Consider the following 23,344-nt stretch of genomic DNA (forward strand, 5'->3'; position numbering starts at 1 on the left):
ATACAGAGATACTTGCATGTGTAGCATTTTTGCTGGAAATAGAAGCATGCACAGGTAGTAAGAGGAATGAGTGTATGTGTAAAATACATACAAACATATAAAGGAAATGTGAGGGAATGCTTAGAAAAAGTGCTATACAGAGATAAGGGCTCAGCAGACGTCTGAGCTAAAAGTTGAATGGAGACAGGAGACCACAGAAGTGATGCCAAAGATGAAAGAGAGAAGATTCAGAAAAAAAAAAAAAAAAAAAAAAAAAAAAAAAAAAAGAAGAAGAGATCTTTGTGTATTTGTGTAATGAAATAGAGCTTTTTGATATGGAGCAGAGAAGTCAATTCACAAAGTTGGGAGAAGAACTGATAGAAACATAGAAGAATATATTTTGGCAGGAACCTTTAAAGGTGGTCTAGTCCAGCTCTTCGCTCAAAGCACAGTAAATGTTGAAGTTAGATCAGGTGGATCTGGACCCTGTACACAGAAGAAATCGGAATGATTTCAGTAAATCTGATGATTTTCTACCTGACTATAGACTAGTATTTCTTTTTTTCTACTTCATTTGGTTCCTATTCTTGTGCTTTCAGTAGGTTCTTATTTTTGTGCTCCTGACTCAAAGTTGAAAAATAATATAAAAAATTCAGGTATTTTTGTTTTACCTTTCAGGAAAGCTTGGCAAGACTGCCAAATTCAGAGCATTAATGATCTGATTTGCATTTTTGTAGATTTATGAACTTGTACATACCGACATTGTGTGTGCATTTGAACTGAAGCGTATCCAGAGGGATCTTAAAACAATCAATACCTTTGAGTGCTTTAATTAGATCATACAAGGTCACGTTTCATTGACTTGAAAATCTGTTTGCAGCGTATTATTCACTTCGGAATTGTAAAACAAATTAATTTTCAGTCCTACAAACACTTAAGGGCTTTTAAAGTGTGCTTACTGCTGATGAACACATCTATTGAGGAATGTACGCTGCTTCTAGTCTCCCCTAAAAGGGATTTTCTACCTTGTCTCTTGTTGGCTGTTTCCTATTTGTCTTAACCGAAGCAGGCAAGTACAGTCACTGTGCTGTCTAGTGTGAAATGGCCTCTGCCCAGGGAAACGGCGCTTTGAAAATACTTCAGTGATTTGCAAGATTTCTCATTGTGTTAAAACCAATGTGAGTCCACGCAACATATAGAAGTGACTATATTTACATAGCTTCATTGTCAGTCCATATTAAAACTTAGCCAAAAAGCCAGTAGGCTAGAAAATCATAGTTTTAATAGGGCATGTAGAGCTTAACTGAGAAGGGAGTTCTGAGAATTGAAAAATATAAAATATGTATGTGTGAACATAGCATGTGCATGCTGTGGGTATTTTAAAATGGTATAAATAGCATGAATATGATCTGTATTTATGCTGGCTAAAATTACATTCCTCTGTACACATAGTATAAGTTTGTACTACATTTATTTATTTATGCATGTATATATGTATACATTTACTTATGCTATATTTACTATTACAAAAAAATAAGTCCCTTTCCCCAAACTATTCACTTCTACACTTTTTACAGAGCAATTCTCTGTCTGATATATGCTTTCCTAACTGATGTAAAGAGCCGTGGTCTGTTACAGATCAGGAGCAGGAGACCATGGACTGCAATCTTTAGAACAAATCAGTATCCATGCGAACTGCAGACTGTCATTCCCCTTTTGCCTTCAACAGTAGCATTAATTTCTCTCATTCCCTTGAATGTTAATTCTTGTGCAGTGTGAAAGCTTGTCCAAATGTTAGACTTGTTTATCCAAGATTTCATATGCCCAACATAGCCTGAAAATAGGAAGTGTGACTGCAGCATATGCAGGCCAGCCCAAGCACACTTCACACTTGCTAGGTCACATCCTGATCCCAGCGACAATGTGGCAGCACGGGCTGCAGCTGAGATCTTACATGTGTGCCAGGGACACCTGGCTGTGTCCTTTGGGAATTACCTGTGTCGTAGGATGAGTACGTCATTTAGCTGGGTTAAATATAGTTTTTGTACATCTTATGTATTGCACTTCCTATTGCTATGCAGACATATCCACAATGCAGAATTTAAAGAGTTTTCTCTATTTGCCTCATATTCTGACCTCATCTACAAGCCTAACAGAAAAGTTTTCTAGCCCTCTTTAAGAAAAAATAGTACCCACAATAAGTGACTATAGCCATAATAATATTGATCATTATGATTCCCTAGTAGTATCTTAACACAGACTGACTGTAAGAATTGCAGCTGTGTGAGAGCAATCTGAATCATAACCACTGAATCTATTTCTAGCAGTTATTTATTAGCACAAATTAGCCATCTATGGTAGATATTTTTTCTTCTGTCAGAGACTGTTTGTCTTCCAAATGTAAAATTCAGTGTCAGCAAGAGGGAGAGTGTGCTTTCCTTACTCCAATTCTCCCTAAACAGTCAGCGAAAGTTGTCTAAGATAATTCAAAAAATATTTTTAAGGGAACAGCACTCAGATGATTAGTAAAAGACCATCTTAATTTGTTTGAACTTCTCCTCGTACCTGAAAAAATCAGTCAGGGTAAGTAAAGAGAAACAGCTTGTGCTTCCTTATAGTCATCTTAGAATTTATTTCAAACAGTTCAAATAAGCAGACATAAAAATAATAATTTTTATCACTGTGTTTCTCCTACTAGCAAACACTAGATAATTAAGAACTAGATGCTAGAAAGAACAATTAATGTAAAAGAGCTTTTATGTAGCACATAATATTAATTTTGGTGCTCACTTTATCAGCTATTCAGTGGTGCTCACTTTATCAGCTATTTATTCAGTGTCCAAACATACATTTTAGGTTCCTAGGAAGACCTTATACCTGGGACTTATCAGTGATAATTAACTGTAAGCAAAGTATAAACATCATGAGTCCAGTTCAAGAAAAACACTTTATTTTGTTGTTGGCGGATTAAAATTTGAATTTTATTTAAGTATACATGTATATATACAAAATTGGGAAGAGTGGTGCTACCCCAGGTGGCTGTACTTTAATTCAGAGGGTCCTTGACAAAGCTAGAGAAAGAGGCAATATTGAGGAATTTCATAGGGACATGCAAAGTCCTGCTCCTGGACTGCAAGACTTAAGAGAGGATGAAGATACTGCTACACATCTTCACTTAATAGGAAAGTAAATCTTAAAGGCAGCAAATAATATTTTCAAAGCCAAGAAAACCCCCCCAAACAAACAACAACAACAAACCCTCTCCCAGTTCACCTGCTCCTTCCCCTTGAAGAATTTTATATTGTCTGATCTTGCTAATGTGATTGCTTTCATAGACACTTTAGACCTGATCATATGAGCATGAGGCCTAGCTTTAGTGATATCTGGCTTTTAAATTTGAAATACTCTATATTGTTAAATAATCCTTAATTTTCACAATGCAGCCATGTCTCAGCTTTCCCAGCTGTACCTGTTATAAAGGATTATTTATATGTGAATTCTTTTTAATCTCTTCACCCAGTATATAGGTTTGCAAGTGTTAATCCAAGAAGATTTAGAGGATTATTTGTGCATGACAGCCTTGAGGATTTCCATCATTGTGATTTTTCCTTCCAACTCTTTTTTTTGGAAGAGCATAATGACCTATGACAACTAAGCTTTATTCTCTGTGGAGTCTGACATTGCTTCTGTTTAATGGATCAGACAGTTTGCTATACATCAGTACAAGACACTTTCTTCCCTGCATCAACCTAGGGTACCTCTCCAGTATTTCCCATCTGTGCTGACCTGCGCGATCAAGAGGTCATGTCCTGAAGTCAAACCCAGAATCGAAACACTCACTTCTACCATGGGCCAGATTATTAATGTTAACCCACTTAATTTACATCAAGTTGGAGCTTGACATTCAATTTCTCAGTCAAGAAGCAATTATTTTTAAAGGAACATGCCAACAATTTTACTTGGCTTAGAATAGTAAAAGTTCAAAAGGGTAAAAAACATTTCACACCATAAATAAAGAATTGATTATACTTGAAAACACAGTTTGTAATTACTACTGACATTTCTGAGCCTAGATGAGGTGCCTTTTATGCTTTAAAAACCCATGTCATTTATGCCACTGGCATTATGGGAACCTTATGTAAGGTCTAAACTAGTCCTTTGCTTCAAGGATTGAGTGGAAAACCTGAATATTTTGCATAGCACTTGAGTAAAACACGAATTTTGTTCAGGGAAGGTGCAGAATTAGATCTGAGTGCTTAGGCCTAAGCAGGACAGGAATTCTGTTGCCTCCATCCAAATTACTTCATTATCAAGGCCACTGGCATAATCAGCAGAAGTCAACACTTTGGGATAGAAAAAATTATGTGTTTTTATTGTTGTTGTTGCTGTTTTTTCTTGTATGAAAACCAAGCCTCTACTTTGCAATAGATTTTAACTAAGAGTAGCTCTGATTTGGACCATCAGATTACTCCTCCATATTTAAAATTGTAGTTCTTGTTTTTTCCATAGCTCTTACATTGCTGAGTGAACTTCAAAGTGATTGGTTGAAGACCTGTATCCTTAAGCGACATGTGGAAGATGCTACTAATCAAACTGTGCAGTACTAAAGCCAAATACCGATGTTAAGAATTTGTACTAGCAAAGAATGTTCATAAGAAACTATTTGGGCAATAGCATATTCCAGATCAGACTCTCATGACTGTTTTGAAATGCTGTCAACTAAAACTAGATTTTTGCCAATGTGCAGGATACACCACATATTAGCAAAAATCTAGATTTAGCAAAACAATTCTAAAGCCTGAAGAAGCCATTTCCGATTGTAGACTAAAACAAATTACATATTCTCACATATGAGAGCAACTTTACTTGTTCGGAGGCATGTAAAAATCTGTGAGAAAAGTTATATGAATGAAAAGAGAGTAGTTAAACTATATGAAAACTGAAACTTCTACAAAAACTAAGTTATTTATGGCACCACAACATTTATTTTTAATGCTGTAGCAAGATAATACCAATCTACCTCCTTTAATCTTAAAAAGTTTATACCTGCATCTTGACTTTTATCTGAATATAGGCCAATATTGCTGACACAACAAATATGTACAGGTTTGGCACACAAACATATGTTTCCTAGAAGCCACGAAATTAAATTAATTAGTAAAGGAGACCAGCATACACTTTGGTTTATTAACAAACATAAACATTGCATGCTGCAAACCTTAAGAAAAGGATGAAGACAAATCTTTCATTCTTACCACAAAACCCTCCAACCAGCCAGAAAAGTGTGCACTTTAAAAATAGAAAAGATGAAAGTTATGGACCTTTTTAATTAGCGATCAAAGAAAGGTTTTCTATAAGAAGAGCAATAAAGTTCTCTGAAGCAGCTGTTATGTGTATGTGCATGCATATATATATATATAGAGAGAGAGAGAGAGACAGAGAAAGAGTATTTCTGTATGTGTGTGTGTGTGTGTATATACACATGTATATAAGAATACATACATGCATACAAACATATGGTTCAGAACTACTTGCCCATGTGCAATTTCTCTAGCTTCTCTAATGTCACTCCTGATTTCTTCTGTTATGGGGTAGAAAAAGAAGTAATGCCTTTTAAAATGTCTGCCTGTATAATTTACAGAATTTCCAATAAACGGGATTTTAATGGGTTTAACAATGGTGAGATTATTAAGGTTGTTTTCAAAATCATCTGTTGAGTAAAACTTTGAACTATTAAATGAGTCGTTTTGTTTATCACTTGACATTTGACCTTAAGCATTCCATTAATCCGACTGTATTGGGGAAGAGAAGTATATTAGTCCCAAAGCACAGGTCTTCATTGGTTACTTGTTAATAGCTTTCTCCAGATTTGTGTAAACTATACGATGTGTGGATTTAAAGAAAGTTTGTTTCTCTTTGGAGACAAGGTTGTGCATCTGCTTGACTTAGAAACCTGATTTTAATTTGACCAGAATGATGCAGGCTTATACTATCCAGTGCTGAAAAGCACAGGCTGTAATGCAGCTTTGAGCAGGAGAATCAAATTTGTAAGAGTATGAGCAGAGTTCTGCTTTCAGTTTAGTACGTGCAATGCCTTTGATTTCACCAAGGTTTGTACAGACTACATTTTAATATTGTAAGTTCATTAATGGTTGGCTTAGTGTATATGCGTATATCCAATATATTTTTGTATGCGTGTGTGCAAGAAACACCTTTTCTTAGGAATCTTATAGGATAATCTGTAATGTCAATGCACAGTAGACATGTAGACTTGACATTAGCATATATTTAAGCTGGAAGATTCACAGCTGTTTGTGTTTATATTAAGAAAAAGGGGGTCACTTTTTTAATAACAGGCAGATCACGAGTCCTGTGCTTAGCTCTAGTTTGCATAACGAATGATAAAGTGGGGCAAATGGAAACAAGAAATGAAAAGACTATAGATTCATTTATAGGGAAAGATGGAACTAAGTGGATTCACGAATTCAGCCAAGATGTAGCCGAACTGGAACATAAGACACTGTAAATATCTGAGGTGTACTAATCAAGAAGGATAGGAAAGGTTTATTCCTAGTATTCAGAAGGAAATAAAGGTAAGTAGAAAGAGCCTGAAGAACGCCTAAGAGGGAAATTTCTATTGGAAATTTGGAGTATTGTACCTTCAAATACAGTGACACAGTCATGTGGAACGTATTCCTAGTAGAATTATGACCAAGTAGGAGTAGGTATCAGGAAAGAAAAGAGGAAGGGCATTTGGGGAAAACAAACAAACAAACAAAAAACAACAACAAAAAAAACTTGGATTCTTCCTAGTACTAAACAACGTACAGTTGTACTTCTTTTAGAAAACTTTTTGCCAAATACTGGACTTAGGGATTCCTTAAATCTAAGTACATTTCTTATCTCTGTGTTGCAAGATCTGGGAGCTTATGTCTGAGAATCCATTCATCCCCTCCTTCCCCTTCAAGGGAACGAGCTTTCCATGCTGAAAAGTGTAAATGTGCCACAATTTTTAACAGAGAGATGTGCCAGATTCAAAATACCCACTGCTTGCAGGCCCTGTCAATCACATTGGACTACATTAAACAGCTTAGTAATGTATCAAGACAAAATAGATGATAGTAGTGATGGGTCAGCTATGAAATTTTAAACTCAGTAGATGTTCTGAAAACAACATTGGTAGAGTCTTCCTAGGGTTTTAATTTCCTACATTCTACCTCATACAAAAATGAACATTGCTGTTTGTATATGCTTTGGGTAGTGAATAATGCAGAAGTGATGGCTCGGAGCTAATTGAGTTTCCAATGCAAACTACAGCAAGGAGACAGATGCGTCACATGTTGTACATACTTCCAATAAAAAAAAAAAGAACATACAGTAATAACAGGACCATCAATGTCATTGCAAACCGATGGTCAAATCTACAGCCTAATTCTGTAAAGTGTTGTCCTTTCTTTACATAATTCTAGTATAGATCTTCATTGCCAGTAGAGATACTTGCTTTTTCATCAAAATATTCTTGGTACAACAGGAATAATAAGGACAAGGTGAAGCTTTTAACAAAGTTGAATTTTATTTCATTGCTGGCTTTATGTTTTGTATCTAGGATCTGAAACTATTTCAGTCACAACATATAGCATACCAAATACAGGTAAAAGCATAGCTGATAACTATGGACTGTATCATAGCTGGTAATTATGGACAGATATCTCACTAGAGGGTAGATGTGAGACTCCACTGTGTGTAAAGTCTTGTGGATCCTCAGGTGAAAAACAGAGGCAGAAGGGCAACCCTGTCGCTATGATCATATTGGACCTTAACCTTTTTATTTATATTTCTAAAGTGGGGATAATATTTATGTAGTTTGCAGTGATTGTATGTGAATGAATATGCTTGTATTTATGAACTGTTTAGATTTAGATTAGAAACGTTTTCAGTTTTCATTGTAGTTTACTTCTCAGTGCTGGCAGGTCTCTTAAAGGGTTTGAATTTTCCTAAGAGATCTTCCTTTCATAGTAGTCTAGCAGTGTAAGAGCTGTCCTGATTAAGAATTTAATTAGGGTGGAAAAATATGTAGGTTTGCAGCCTCTTTACAGTTCCCAGAATGGTAAGAAGCCCGTACATCAAGAACTAATTCTGTTTAGGTCTTTAATATTGATTGTACTTAACATGTACTTAACAACTTTAATATATAAATTGTATTTGGAATTTTTCCTTAGACCAGTTAATGTTGGATAGGTGCTTGGGAATAGTGACATTTTCCTTCTTAAACCTTTGTTTGTATGTCGAGGCATCATGAGCTAACGAGAATTTTGGACTTGGGTGTTTGGCCTTCCTGCCAGCGGCAGCCTGTGTCCTACCAGAGATAGGACAGGAATTTCCTATGCAGAATCCCCTTTCCCAACAGAGTTTTCTTTTTCGCCCTGGAATGACCGGGTGTTGCTGTGACCTGCATTACTACTGGTCTTCCAAAGGATGTGTGGTGGCCCAGTCTAAATCTTCCTCAGCAGTCATACTTGTAGACTTGCTTGCTGGCTTCTTTATCAAACTCATTGCTAAGCCACTTCCACAGTCATTTTAGTGAGGTGCCACTTTTAGCTCCCAGGTTGTTTCTTTGTCTGACAGGAAGTCAAGTCAATCTGGCATAAGGAGACATATTGATCATAATATGCATAGGTGTCTGATCTGCCTGTCTATAGTGTTACTAACTTTGGCTAACTGTAATGGTGGATTTTTTGACCTTAACTAGCTCTGGGAGAAACTGCAGCCCTCGGTTTTCATTCCTGATTAGTGGAAAAGTCTTCCTAGAGGCAATTAATTATTGCAGGAATCAGAAAAGACCATTATTTTTCCCTTAGGACCTTTAGGAATTTGGTGGTAGGAGGAATTACCTGTTATTATTTTCACAAAGCATCTTGGCAAGGGAGCAGAAAAAAAAAATCAGCTCAAGCCAGCTCGGCGTTTCTCTCTTTTTGTCTCCCTGTGATTTAAAGATATCTGGGTTTCTCCCTATTTCTCCTGCATTATTTCTCCATGATCCTACCTTTTGGCATAGGAAAGTGAATGTTCTCTTAAAATTCCTGTCTTCTAAGACTTCAGAACTGAGAGAAAAGCGTCTTTTAAATGGTGATGATGAGCCATGAAATAAAGTGGATAAACCTGGTATAATGGAGGAAAGATTGACTACTGTGGTGTGAACAGCTTAATGGCAGATGAGGAAATAAAGGAAAAATAAGTTGGAGTTTGGGAAAAAGATGAGATCTCTGTTTTTAATCTGCTTAATTTGATCTTTGTAAGAATCACATCGTCTGTATGTCTATGATGGCTCTGTGACTCTTATACAGGCACTGGTGCTTGAGAGAAGTGTTAAAATAGTAAAATAATTAAGCAACAAAAACCATGTATATGTATGTGAGCTTCCCAAATTATTGATAATGCACCTAATAACCTACCCATTTCCCAAAAATAATATTTAGGTCTGTGTAATGTTGTCTCATATAGAAAGAATGGGAATATGGCTGGCTGAGATGGTCTGCGAGTGTCTCTGCTGAGGTTGTACAGCTTATGCCAACATCTGAAGACAGGCAGAGAAGTGGCAGCCTGATACCCCAGGTGCTTCTGTGTTTCCTTCTCACTAACTTGAATTTCGAATGACAGTCCAAATGGGTAAAATTCAAGCCGTGGTCCCATGATGTTCATAGTGTCTTGATTGAGGTTTTTCTTTAGTAAGTTCTCTCTCATACTGGCCATTTATCTGCCTTGTCTTCTGGCTCCAGGAGACAGTTTCTCCATACATATGCCAAGAATTGAATGCACATAAGCCACCAGTCTGATCAGAGCATTTTCTCTTGCAGCGGTCCAACAGACTGGGAAAAGGGCCAAGAAGATTTAAAAGGGAAAAATGGGAAACAAGGCAAATGAACAAAAAGGCCAAAAAACCTTCCAGGAATTCATGATGCCAAAGCAAGCAACAGTGTTTGTGGCACAACTGACAAATGATGGATAACAAGGCACCCTAAATGGTAACTCCTCAGGAGTTGGTGTTCATTTGTGTGTCACTGGGCAGCAGATGCCCTGTAATCAAATAGATTAGTGGGCTCTGCTCTTCTCACACCCGTTCTACTGAGGAAAAATGGGTGATCTTCCTTGCTGGTAGCCCTGTCCCCTTGTGTTGGCACCACTGGTACCACTGCTGTAAAGACCCAAGGAGCAGAACCTGGCTCCCTTGCACACTTGCTCCTTCTTGGGTGCAGTTCAATGATGGAATGTGTCAGCTTGATGGAGCTTGCAAGTTTAGAGGTGCTTTCAGTGTGGCATAGTGTTAAGTTTATTACAACCTGGTGAAATCTGTAGCACTGCTTCCCTCCTTTCCTACATGTTTTCCCGAAGGCAAGTGAGAGGTTTAACCTTCTGATTAAAAGTGTTCTAAAAAAATGTGCAATCGTAGAGCAATACTATATATCCATGATTTGAAAAAAACCCAAAGTTTTAGAATAACTATTGCCTTTACCTAGAGGTAACAAATATTAAGTCCTTTAAAGGAAGTACTTCTGTGTTAGGAAGTCAAGGGACCAAGGCACTGTCAATAACGTAGGGCTTGCTACTGCAAAAGTCTTGAGATTTCTTGAAATTTGGGTATTCCCAGACACTTTGACTTAAAAGAGAGGAGGTAAAGCTTCAGTCTTGGATCTGGGATTAGGGAACTATCTAATGGCCCTCAAAATTCCTAGCTGAGATAAATTCTGTTTTTTGTTTGTTTGTTTTCTTTTTGTTAAGGAAGGAATTGTGTAAATTACTTTGATTGCAAAGCCACTTAGATGGTTTTGAGTTTAACAAATGTGGCAGATTTGTTCCTTCTGAGACTTAGGAGGATTACTGATTATTTTTCAATTCACCTGAACAACCACCATCTATAATAAGACACTGCCAGATAATATTTATTCCTTTCTTCTGGCTGGAAGAGGCAGTATTTCATCCTGACATAGGCGTATGTTTAGGTTCCATTATCTCCTGCCCTTGGGGCTCAAATCAGTAGTGTGAAAAGTTGGTATTCTCAAGTTTTCAGCTGAAGTACAGTAATTTGAATATTATCTAGTGATTTCAAAGAGGCCTTTTTATACTTGTTACAAAATTGGCAAATGTCTCAGAATTAATGACATCTTTCCATTGATTTCAGTGGTTTTTGGATCAGACCCCCACAGTATATGGATTTTTACTTCTCCCCTGTTATGTCATATAACTATTAGTTCATATATATTGGATAAGGAGGAAACATCCTGGGTTATCCTGAACAGGGATTCATCAGCAGTTTGAATCATACTACTGCTGCTGACTAATTATAAGCCTTCCTTAATTCCCATTAAAGCATGTGGTTTATTTGTTTTGAATCTGGCTGTAATCAGAGAAATGATTTATCACTGTCAGAAATGGATGTTTCCGCTCCTCCTTACAGGTTTCTGGCGTATACGGAAGCGGGGGTTCATTCGAAGCACTTTCCATTTCAAAACTACCTGGGGGAAGGAGAACAGCTAGAGAGGAAGACTCTGGATTAGTGAGGCGCCTAGGGAGGGAGGTTAGCTGCATTATATCTACGGGCACTGCTGAATTCCTGAGCTTTAGCAGAGCTGTTATTCCTATGCAAATCAGTCTTGCAGCATTAGCTCAAATTTCAACATTTTTTTCTGTAATTGATAGAGCAAAATCTTGGGTCGCTAGGGATGCTAGGTTCTGGTCTGAGCAATACTGCTTGTTTCTTTATGTGTACATAAGTTTCTTCTCTTCCTTGTATTTCCCACAGGCCAGTAAGAGAACGGCTTAAAATTAAGGCCATGCTGATGGAGGCAGTGGATGAACTGACAAGATTAACCTAGTTTTGCCATTCCTTTGCTGTATGTTACTAAAAGACATTTCACAAACAGCTTTCACAACCACCCCTGGTAAATACTATGTTCTTCCTGTCTTTCATTGTCGCTGTCACTGAGCATACAGAGTAACTATTTTACTTTTATTTTCTAATTATATTTATGTGTAACATCCAACAGGTATTCACTTACATAAAGACTTTTTCTTTAGTGTAATGTTCTTACTTGCATATAAAGTCAGTGGGAATTTCAGGGTCTTCAAGACTTCTGGCAGCTATGCTATCTCTACAGATTCCTGCATTTTGATTTAAGAGCCTGTCTATTGAAAATAGAGGTAATATTAATAGATTCATAGATTAAAAAGATTCTAAATCTCTTTCAAACTGACTGCATTTGCTCTTGCATGATCCCACCAACTCCCTGGGGAGCAGGATATGGGGGTAAAGCCAGAGGAATCACAGCCCAAATCAGACAAACAAGGCAGCTGAAGGCAACAGATGAAGGAAGTGGGAGGATAAAGGAGGGTGAGGACTAACCAAGGAAACACTTTCTGAATTGTTTTCTGAAACCCAGGGATTTTTAAAGATGGGTGAGAGGGGAGGAAAAGAAGCTTGAGGTCTGGACATCACTGGAAGGAGGCAAAAAGGGAGAAGTGGAAGATGAAGAGGTGTCCAGAGAGGTAAGGATGCCTAGGAGAGGCTGAAGCATTTAACAAGCCTCCCTGGAAGCCCCTTTTACACTCTCTTAAGTAGAACAAAAGTACAACAGCAACACTTAGTGACAGGCGAGGGAAAGACAGTTAAGGAGAAGGGATGGAGCAAGAGTAAACAAGTCTCACTGCCATCTTAAGGAAAAATAATTAGGAATTTGGAGGGAAAATTTTGGTCTCTCTCGGTTTCTATCTGCTATCTCAAGAAATTAAACCTCCTAGCAGACAGGGAAGCTTGGAAGCCACTCGGATGATGAGTGGAATAGGAAACTGAAAACTAGTTAAACCTTTCCAGAAAATTATTTTTTTTTTCCTTCAGAATGAGTGAGAAAAAGGAATTGATAGGAAAAGATTATAGACCCAGAACCATGCAATTCCAAAACTAACTTCTTAGTCATTGTGCTAAACAGTAGAGACAGTGTTAGGCTGTGTTAAGTAATACATATCTCAATACAACTTTTTTTTTTTTTCTTATAATCATAATTACTTCTAATATTAATAGTTTGGATTCTTTTCCTCATTCCCTTTTTTTTAAGAACACAATTATACACACAGCTTATTTTTCTTTTAAGCTGCAGAATACCACCAACATGCTATACTGTCAAATTTATACAAAAAGTCCCATTACACTTATTGTGAAGGTGTGTTGCTGCCAATATCCAGATCCTGCACGGCAGAATTAAATGAGAAATGGAGAGCCAGAAATACTGAAAGCTTGGTAAAATTATTCCATGTTGGATTTATGAAAATGCTCTCTTATTATCATTGGCTTTTTGCAACTGCATAGTATACAACCTGTGCACAGAGCAAATGCATGACAACAGGGCTGCTAATAGAAGCTTATGGAATAATTCTGGCAAATATGATTCTGAATAATGAAGTTCTGCAGACCAAGCTGCAGAGGACACAAGAGCTCTTCCCTGCCGTCCGGACTGACTTAGGCGTCGTACCTGGAGCTTCCTTTTTGGTAGACAAATTGTGGAACAAATTCCTTCCATAAAATTTTCTACAGAAACCGCTGTCACAACCACCAGAGGGACCCTTTGCGCTACGACGCCTTTAAACACACCTTTTCCCCCCTAAAGATTTATTTATAAACAATAGAATACCGTAGCATATTATTTCCTGAGCTTTTATGAAAAACCTCTTACCTGCGAAGCCCGGTGTGCAGGAGCAGACGTAGCCCTCCGCGCTGCGGTGGCGGAACTCGGCCGGCAGCCCCGGGACGCGGCCGTAGCGGTGGGCCCAGGACAGCTCCACGCACTCGCCCCACAGGCAGGGGCTGCTGCTGCACTCGCTTACGTCGTCCTCGCACTGCGGGCCTGTGTATCCTGTGAACAGAAATTACCGGGTGTTTAATTGATGTCAGTTCTTACCAGATCTGAAAATATTATTATACATATTCAAAACATATGTGCTGAGTATTAGGTAAGTTCGGTTTGAAATTCAGGTGCTCAGACACCTCCGGGACGCTCTCTACTTCAAAGCAGGAGTATTTCATCGCAGCACTTTCTGGGCTAAGTGCCTGGATGCTGCTATTCTGCCTGGCATAGATAATCCTGTCTGTGCTATACAGATTTTGACTTTCATTAGGAAGTAATGTGCAGATCTGTGTGGGTAGCAAGGCACTGTGTTGTATGCTGCAGTATGCTCTCAGTGTGTGCAGTGTTCTCCTTGTTTTTGCAACACCTCTCTACGATAGAGGTGTCTACAGAACATCAATTTGTTGGCATCTGTGAAGTGCTTGAGCTCAAAGTGCCAGAAAACTCCCCTTGGGGAGTTCCATGAAAGTGCTAAGCATTCTGCCTAATCTTTCTATTTCTAATGCATGTATAATACAGTGTCTTATGTCCACCATGGAGAACTTCCCCAAACTCTGATCTACTAGTCTTGCTAGTCTAGAAATGCCTGGAAATGACCAGGGCATTTTCACCTATCCTGCAAGACAGAGGAACTTGCATTTAGGACATGAAGGAAACTGGTTTCCAAGTATCATACCTAGTTTAATCTTATTTATAAATAGCAATCATTATTTTTTCAGGAAAACTTAAGTTTTAGGCTGATTTAAATGTCATTCTAGTGAAGAGTAAAAAGGGATGGTAACAGCAGTGACATTCATGAATCACATGAGTCGAAGGATTAAGCATCCAACTGGGAGCTGGATTCCAACGTCTAGTTTGGCTCCCATCTTAATTCTACTGCAATTGCTCTGAAGAAGACCTTTTCTTCTACTGTGCGTGGAAATCATTCCTAAGCCAGGAGGAATGAATAACTTAGCCATGCCAGTCTGGCTCATGATGAGAAGTGAAGCCTATCTAATGCCAAGCCTATTAATGCAAGAATATTTTTGAAGTTATGTAATTTTAAGCTCTTATTTCATCAGCAAAACACAAGGATGTATCTTATGAAAAAAGCAAAGAAGGTGTTTATAGAATTTAGGTCTTACCTGGCCAACAGTGACACGTATAACTGTCAATGCTGTCCTCACACGTAGCATTATTGTAGCATGGTTGTGACCAACATAAGGGAATTAAGGTCTCACAGTGTAGGCCTGTAAATCCAGTACTTGTACAGTTGCAACTGTACCTGCAACACAGAATGCCAATGTTTAGTGAGAAGATCTGGATGATTTCCTAAACCTACAAAAGCTTCTTGTTTAGCTTTGGGTAACAGCTTGCACAGTTGAGACCAGACTTGAGAGCACCATCTGGGGTTCTAGGAGAAACTACAGAAATTTAGAATGGTCAATTTCTGAAATAAATTTGCTTTTGAGAGGTAATTTCTTCTAAGAAAATGATTTTTTTTTCCAAAACCATTTCTGTCATTTTTGATGCATTTTTTTACATTATTCATAAGAAGAAATTCTGGGAGAGAGACAGAGAGATTTTCTTTGGAAGATTATTTTTTGCTGTTGTTAGGGTTCAATATAGAAATGCCAATTATTTGCATAGCTCCGATAATAACACAAACTAACATTTTCATGGCAATACTGCAATTGTGCGGTTAGAAGCAAATAATCTAATATTCATAGACATGAATATTTACTATCTGCATAATGTTCATTATTTCAATATCTGCTTTTCCTCAGGTGAGCGCATTATTACAAAATACATTAGACCTGGTGATTTTACTGCAATATATCACAACTCTTATGCTTAGGTCGTGATTAAATTAAACACCTAAAGCTATGCCTATCATAAGAAAAGACAGACCTCTGTAAAATGATTGCTTAAAATATGCGCAGTTGGATGATCTTTTCCTAATAATAATCAGAATCAAAAATGAATTAAATTCTTATATGGCTTTCCTTTATGTTAAAATGCTATACTAATTATTGTTTAATATATTGGGGAATTCATGAGGAATTTTCTGAGACTTCTGAGTTTAATATCAGCGTCATAGACTTGGAGTAAATATATGGAGGGAAAGCTATATTGTGGAGTGAATTGTTGAACATAAGAGGACAACAAACAGCCTAACAGGCCAGCAAACATGGACATTTTACTGCATATTTAAGTGTATGAAAGCAAAAACTCCCGGCAGGACAGTTTATTACTAGTATATGGATTATCCTGAAATCAAGATAAGTTAGGTCAGTTGGCATTTATTTTTTAGGATGTAAAGCATAATCAGGAAGATGTGAATTAGTAAAATAGCTTTCATTCTGAAATATATTCTCAACCAGAAGCCTTTATTTATTTTAGTCCATTTTTTCGTACATTCCTTCAATGTGTCTTCAGTTTGGTGCTGTTCGGTTTTGTGGAGTTTGTCTGCCTTTTTTTTTTTTTTTTTCCTCTCCTCTTTGGCCTAGACTGGAGGAAGTGTGAAGAATATCCATAACTGCTTAAACTGCAGCCCCACTTGTGTGCCCTGTCCTCTGACTTATTTAAATATTGCAGGTTGCTTCGCTCCACCAGGGGTTCTGCAGGGCACCCAGCCTGCAGCCAGACCAGGTGAAAAGTCTGTGATCTGTCACTCGGACAATGTTAGACAGTTTCCATTGCAGATGTTTTCATTTCAGGTGCAAGGTGACCTCTTTCTTTCCCTGCAGTCGTGCTTTAGTGACAATGGAAAAGAGTAAATTGCTGTGTGCTGTTCAGAGTCATTCAGTACTTCAGAAAAGGAATTCTGTAAGGTTGGTGTAATATCACAAGCCTGTACAAAAGCCCGTTTCAATAACACGATCTCTGAATTCAAGAGGAGCATGCCTGTTGCTGACGTGGCTTTTCTGACCATATTCTGTGATGTTATCTTCAAAACTGCTTTATAAAAACGGAACACTGAACAATACAGGACAAATCTACTGGTAATTTCAATGCCTGATGAATGTACTCATCGATTTTGGGCTTTATTTCCTATAATGTATGCTTTATGCATATCTATTTTCTGTATTTTAGACTCTGGTGCTCAGCGTGCAAAGTGACTATCAAAGAATAAATGCCAGAGTCCTGCGTGCCTGGACTGATCCAACGTGGAGCTGTTAGCATTAGGTGAAGAAACTTTTCTGTTGCTTTGCAATGTCCCTTTCTGTCTCTTCTATCTATTTGTGTCTTTTTAAAAAAAAAAAAATCTTTTTTTTTTTTTTTTTCACTCTCCTTCCTCCTCCCTCTTTTGTTCATGGGTTGCAGGTTGTTTTGAAGAAGGAGCTGCTGTCCCATATGCCTGTAAAATACCTGGCACACTTCCTAATGAGGTCCATTACTATGGTAACTATTATTTCTGTTTTTCTCTGCCTTTCTCTTCTAATGTGTCTGCCTATAAGTGTGGACAGCTGCTGTTGGCAAATTCAGTTTTATGCACTTTCACATCTCCCTTTGAAACTAGCTTCATGGACTTTAGAAAAGGAATTGATCTTTAAGTGATAATTCCTCAGGGCCAGATGAACAACATGTAAATACTCAGGAGCAAAATTACAAGTGTGAAGAAAGTACTTTCCAATTTTTGCCATTTTATATACACAAACATATATATACACGACAAATAAATCTAACTAATACAATTTTTGCCGGGTTCGTACCCATTGACACCGTCCGTGCACCATCCTCCGTGGAGGCAGGGCTGGCTGGCGCACTCGTCGACGTTGGTTTCGCAGAGCTCGCCAAGGAAGCCGAGCGCACAAGAGCACGTGAAGCGCCCCAAGGAGTCGTGGCAGGTTGCCCCGTTCAGGCAAGGCTGTGATAAACACTCATCTATGTCCAGCTCACAGTTTGTACCTTCAAAATCAACAAAACAGCAAACGCCAAGCTTAGAAAGGTTAGAATTTTGAGATTATTCAAACAATGCTACTGTCATATTTATATATTACAGAAGTGGCTAGTCATTTAATGCTCTTGGCAGAGACCATTTAATTGAATTAAACACAGTTAAAATCCTCAGAGTAAAGATATGAGGTAGTGTCCCAATTAACTGCTTAATGCTTCCTAAGGTTTAGCAATGTGTAAATAAGGCCAGTTGATGCTGTGTTTGCAACAGGTCAGAATCACGAAGAACCTCTTCAGTTATATTTGATGAGACTAAATCAATTCTAATACTGGTTTGCAGCTATTTGTGATAATTAGCAAGTTACATTTGCATGTCCTTTCCTCTGAATATTTGGTAATTAATACTTTGCAGCTGCTGCTCTGGGTGTTTTGGGGTATTTTAGGTTTTTGTATGCTTGTGCACTTAATATTTTGACTTTAATGGTTATAAACCATTAGTCTTTTAATCTAACTTTTACCTGCTGAGCCAATTTATTTTACCAACTGTAGTATCGGCTACTAAATGGATTAAAAATGAAAATTATAATGAAGAAGTTAGTTTTAAGATGACTCTACTGCTTCTTATTTGGTTAACCAAAGTTGTAGAAGCTGTTGTAAAGAGTTTTCAGAATTTTCTGTTAGAAAGGAGATCTACAACACTGAGACTAGGGTGGTTGTTTGGAGAGATGAGAATTTTAATATAAGATGATTGGACAGCCTCTCAAAAGGTGAGAACAGACATATTTAGTTTTATGAGTATTATGTTTGCAATTAGATGCTCACCTCTGAGTCTTATGCTTAGTGTTTTTACTAGCTCTGTGCTACTGTGGAATGCATACGTTCAAATTAAGAACACTTTTTCCCATACGGTGAGACTGCTAATATCACTGCTGTTACTTGATCTTTATAAAAAATCTGCATTACAGATCAATATCCAAAAAACCCTCGAAGATGGTATCTCTTTGATTATTTTGTGTTAACCATAAAACCCCACATATTCTAATGAGATCTTCCACCTTCCTAGTTATAGCTATATTGTTTTTTGTATATTCTAGTCATAGTTATATTTTTACTGTAATTTTACAGAATGCATTTCTACAGTTTCCTGAAAAAACCTCCTCAATCCTGTGCCTCCGTTTGGAGGCTCATCGATGGAGCTAGCCACTGCTTTCTAAGGGAGGAGGATGCAGGGACTCTTACGGCACTGTGGCAATGTGCATCGCACGCATCCCTCCGCGGTCATTGCCCTGTGAATTCACTGTAATTGTAAACAATGTGTTTGCAGAAGTATGTGTAGTGACCGTAAATCTGCCAGAGCTCGTTAACAGCTTACCCTGAGCACTAAAAATCATGTGACAAAACAAGCCCTGTTCAACTGATCCTCAGCTCAACCAAATTTAAAACTACAGGCCCGAGAACAGCCTGACGATTAACATGAGAACACAGCGTTGTTTTGGTTCATGTCTTTAATCTATCAAGCCCAGGAACCTGCCTTCGGCAATGTTGCCTCAGAAGAAAACTCTTCTCCCTTTATAATGCATCTAGCCAATGTGATATGCCACAGAAACGGGGGGAATTCCTTCCCAGGCTTTATTGAATCTGCTAGCAGCCTTTTTTTTTTTTTCATATGTGAAAAAAAGAGATGAAAAGACTAGATTTATATTTGCACCTCAGTCTAACATTCTGTCATAAATATGCTATATGCCAAATATCGTATGCCAAAAACCAAAAAGCTCCAACAACCCCTTCCACACATATTATGTAGGACTAAGCCATTAAGAGCAAAGATATCCTGTTTTAGAGCAGGCAGAATATTTCAGCAAATACTGAACTGCAGAAGCATTTTGAATTGAAAGACTGGGAACGTGGATGGTGTAATATTTATAATGTCAGTGGTTCCCTAGGAGGACTAGGATTATTTCTTATATGACTGGCTTTTTTAAAAAGTTCTACAGTTTGCTTCTTTGTATGGCCCCAGTTCATTAAAGGTAAATGCAAGAATGAGAGAGAGACATCGACATTATCAAATCTAGTTACCTACAGGTATACACGAAGGTCAGTCACCTTCTGGTCAAAGATATGAGGGGTTTGCAGACCCTGTGTGCTTCTAGGTGGACCTGCACATTCTTAGCACTGATGGAAATCAGTACGTCAGGCTGCCCCTTCCACTTCTACACATCTGTGGTATTAAGCTCAAGTATGACTGGAAAAAAGAATGTACTGATGCGATACGATCTGTATATATAAACCTTAAGTGCCACCGGCTGGATGGAGTGTGTCAGCTATTTTTTAGTCACCAGGTTTAAAATGGCAGGTAGATAGTTCATATCATCATAAATAAATAGAATCATTTTGAATAACTAGAAATCTCAAATTAGAGGGAGATGGTTAATTTCTTAGAGCGAGAGTTTGGCCTGCAATATCCTGACATAACAGAAGGAAAACCATGGAGTTAAATCCCATCAGAAGTTCAGTGCCCAGAAGTTAGGAACCACAATATTTATACTTCAGAGTGCATGACATCAGCTGTTTATTGTGAAGACGCTGTCAAAAGTGGCCACTAGCGCTGGTCTCCTCCAGCGTAAGTTTGTGGCTAGAAGTGTCAACCCCAAGCTGGTAACCTGGGCTGAATTCCGTCATCGTGTTGGTTAGGATGGGCTTGGGGAATATTGGTTCCTTCGAGGCTAAGGAAGGAAACGGAGGCTCTCCACTTTGGGAGACAGTGAAGCTGAGCACAAAGCAAGGCATGAGAACAGTATTTTTTTTGTTGCTGGTAATTTGAGAACTGAGTGCCTAAATGTCTGCTGAAGTTTTAATTTGACTGCTCAGGATGCATCTACTCCTAAATATTTTCCTGGCATATATATTACTGCTGAGAGTACTGCATGAGAACTAAAAGGTAGGTTTCATTTCATCAGGTAATACTGTGCAGAATTGTTCTCAGTTACAGTGTAGTAAAAGGTGGTACTTGAATATTCCAATTTCATCAGTGACTGAAACAGCTTTTCCTATTTAAATGATGTGATGATGCCTCTAAAAGTGGCTTTTTGAACTGCCATGTACCCCTGATAGTATATACTAAAGTGTTCCCTGGCAATGGGGGACTGGTTTTGGCTGTGCTGAGCAAGGGAATTACTGTGACCCCACTTTGTTGGGGCGAATTATAAATTAAGTGTAATTAGCACAGTGGAAAAATACTGTGTTTAATCAAGGTATTCCGACCAAACTTTGACAAACCAACTGAGTTTCATTATTCAGCAGCTGCGTGACACATGTCTTGTAAATAATTTCACACGTGCAGGGCATTATCATAGTAAGCTGCAGATTTCATGCTAAATTCTCTAGTCTTTGGCTCTCATTGCAATCTAACCTCTTCCATTTGTGTAAGAATTATGTGTGACATTTCTCGGCTATTTTAAGCAGTGCAGCATTCCAGTCGTACAAAACAGCAGTCATAGTCCATGAAACAAGTAGCAACCAAAGGCTGTAACTCAAGCATTTGGTTAACATTTCTGCTGTAAATTTACTGCACGCTCTCTACCCACGTATCAGAAACCAGAACCTTTTTAACATCTTAGGGAAATGAAATGAGGCTGGATGACTTCCCACAGTAACTCATGGTGTCAGGCCAGGATAATAAGGGTTGGCAAGATCCCCTGATAGAGTAAACGTGGATTTTTATTATCAGCGGGGACACTTTGGGGTTTTCATTTGGTAATCCCTCTGGCCTGTGCATTTAACACAACTCACCGCAAGGTGCAGAAAATAACAGGTTTAAAAAAAAAAAAAAAAAAAAAAAAAAAGGGCTTCTGATAAATCATTTGGTTGTGGCCTTTAAAAGCTGGTATTTTACTGCTGAAGGAGCAGTCAGCTGTTCCTTTATAGAATTATTATTAGCTTCTTTGCTGCTTGAAGCTATGTCTGAACTGTATGTCAAAAACACTGAAATCTTTTCTGCTTTATATTTTATAACTCATTTTTTTCCCTCAGCTCTCATTTCTTAACTCTGTTTTTCCGTGGTGCAGAGCACTTGGAGAGACACTGCTTGATTTTGGTGCAGCCAAAGAGCACCAGCCTGGAAAACAGCAGAATTTTATGATGAAAGTGGAATGACTCCATCAGAGCGAGCTTCCTCCAACAGTTTGTGTCAATTTAAGTCTTCATTTCTATTTGTTTGGGCTATATTATTTCATTTTCTTTGTCTCTAAGGTGCAAATCCTCCCTTTCAAACTGATTTCCTAGGCTATAGATTCAGTCCTGGGCTCACCAACAGCGCAGGTTTAACAAATACTGTTTCCTGACTCCAACAGGAGGTCTGAGCTGAGTCTGATCACTTCAGAGCAGCCACACTGACTGTCCGTAGGTTTTTCCTTCCTTCTTCTTTGCCCTCTCTTAGCTGCATAGTCTTCCCATCACTTGCCCTAGGCTGAGACACCCACTGGCAGCCACAGGATGACAAGGAAAGCCACTAAATTCCCTTAAATGACAATCCCTTAGTCACGAGGGATATGAGCTGAGCATCAGCATCCAGGTGAATGCTGTGTGTGAAACACTGGAAAAATGCTTTTTACCTCTGATTTCCCCTCCTTTATGAGGCTTTTGGAGATAGGGTTTTAAACCACATATTTCTTAGCCATTTGCTTCAGTTGAAGCAGTAGGTGTGTTTTTCCAGTTGTTGTTTTTTTTTTCTGTTTTTTTTTTTTAACTTGATGGCAATCTGTCACAAAAATTTTTTATCTTTTTTATCTTTTTAATGATTCAGAGCTTTGAAATTTGAGGGGAACTGTCTCCTAGAAGTGTTATAGGCTTTGCAGTCAAGGAAGTAAGCAAAAAATAAATGCTCATGTCTTAAAAATGGGATCATACAAAATGGAATTATCCTGAAATGGGCAGTTTGGAAAACGGTTAATATTCTTCATTTAATGTATATAATATTTCAGTTTCAAATGAATACTCCGTTCCTGGGAAGGGCGGAGGAGAGGACTCATGATCAGTGAAGATGATAAATTTATGCAGGTTAAGCAGTGATTTCAGAGTACGTGTGGTCACTGTGCATGTGGGGATATGCACAGTTTTGCAGGTGTAATGGCAGACTTCTCACTTCCCTGTTTCTGTTTGGAAAGCTAAAAGCTTGGCTGTAATCTGTTTTTTCTCCATCAGCAGGACACACTTTTTTCCCCAGTCCTTGATGTTTTGCCCTATTCTGGTCTTGAAAATCTTTCTTTCTAGGCTTTCATACCACACTTACTGTTTTTGTATCTGAGTTCATAGTTCCCACTATAACAGGACTTCTAACTCAGCTGAGAAGTTCACTATACGGCACTATAAAGGTCCTCAGCTTTGAACCAAAAGCTTGAACAATGAGAAACGAGGTGTATAGGTGCTGTGCAGAGGAGGAAGAGGTGCTTTTTTTGAATGCCTGGAACCCACTGAAATATTGCTCCTTCTTTTCTCCCTGGAAAGAGTGTCTAACACAAATTTTAGAAACTTAATGTCAAAAAGAAAGAACATTTATTTGTGGATTCAGTCTGACTGTTGGTCAAAGAGTCATATAG

At 38.2% G+C, this 23,344-nt stretch overlaps 1 protein-coding gene across 1 annotated transcript in view; it reads right to left on the reverse strand.

Annotated features, from left to right (window-relative positions):
• The window catches only part of CRB1 (crumbs cell polarity complex component 1), an 86,744-nt gene that overhangs the window by 38,420 nt on the left and 24,980 nt on the right, over positions 1 to 23,344 (reverse strand). The window contains exons 3-5 of the mRNA XM_088524377.1: positions 17,567 to 17,762; positions 14,996 to 15,135; positions 13,701 to 13,880 (exon numbers count right to left, since the gene is read on the reverse strand). Of these exons, the coding sequence (XP_088380503.1) occupies positions 13,701 to 13,880; positions 14,996 to 15,135; positions 17,567 to 17,762 (516 nt within the window). The remainder of the gene's footprint in view (positions 1 to 13,700; positions 13,881 to 14,995; positions 15,136 to 17,566; positions 17,763 to 23,344) is intronic.

The sequence above is a fragment of the Tinamus guttatus genome, unplaced genomic scaffold (assembly GCF_059628265.1).
Source record: "Tinamus guttatus ecotype Peru unplaced genomic scaffold, ASM5962826v1 Tinamus_guttatus_pri_ptg000211l, whole genome shotgun sequence".
NCBI classification, from domain to species: domain Eukaryota; kingdom Metazoa; phylum Chordata; class Aves; order Tinamiformes; family Tinamidae; genus Tinamus; species Tinamus guttatus.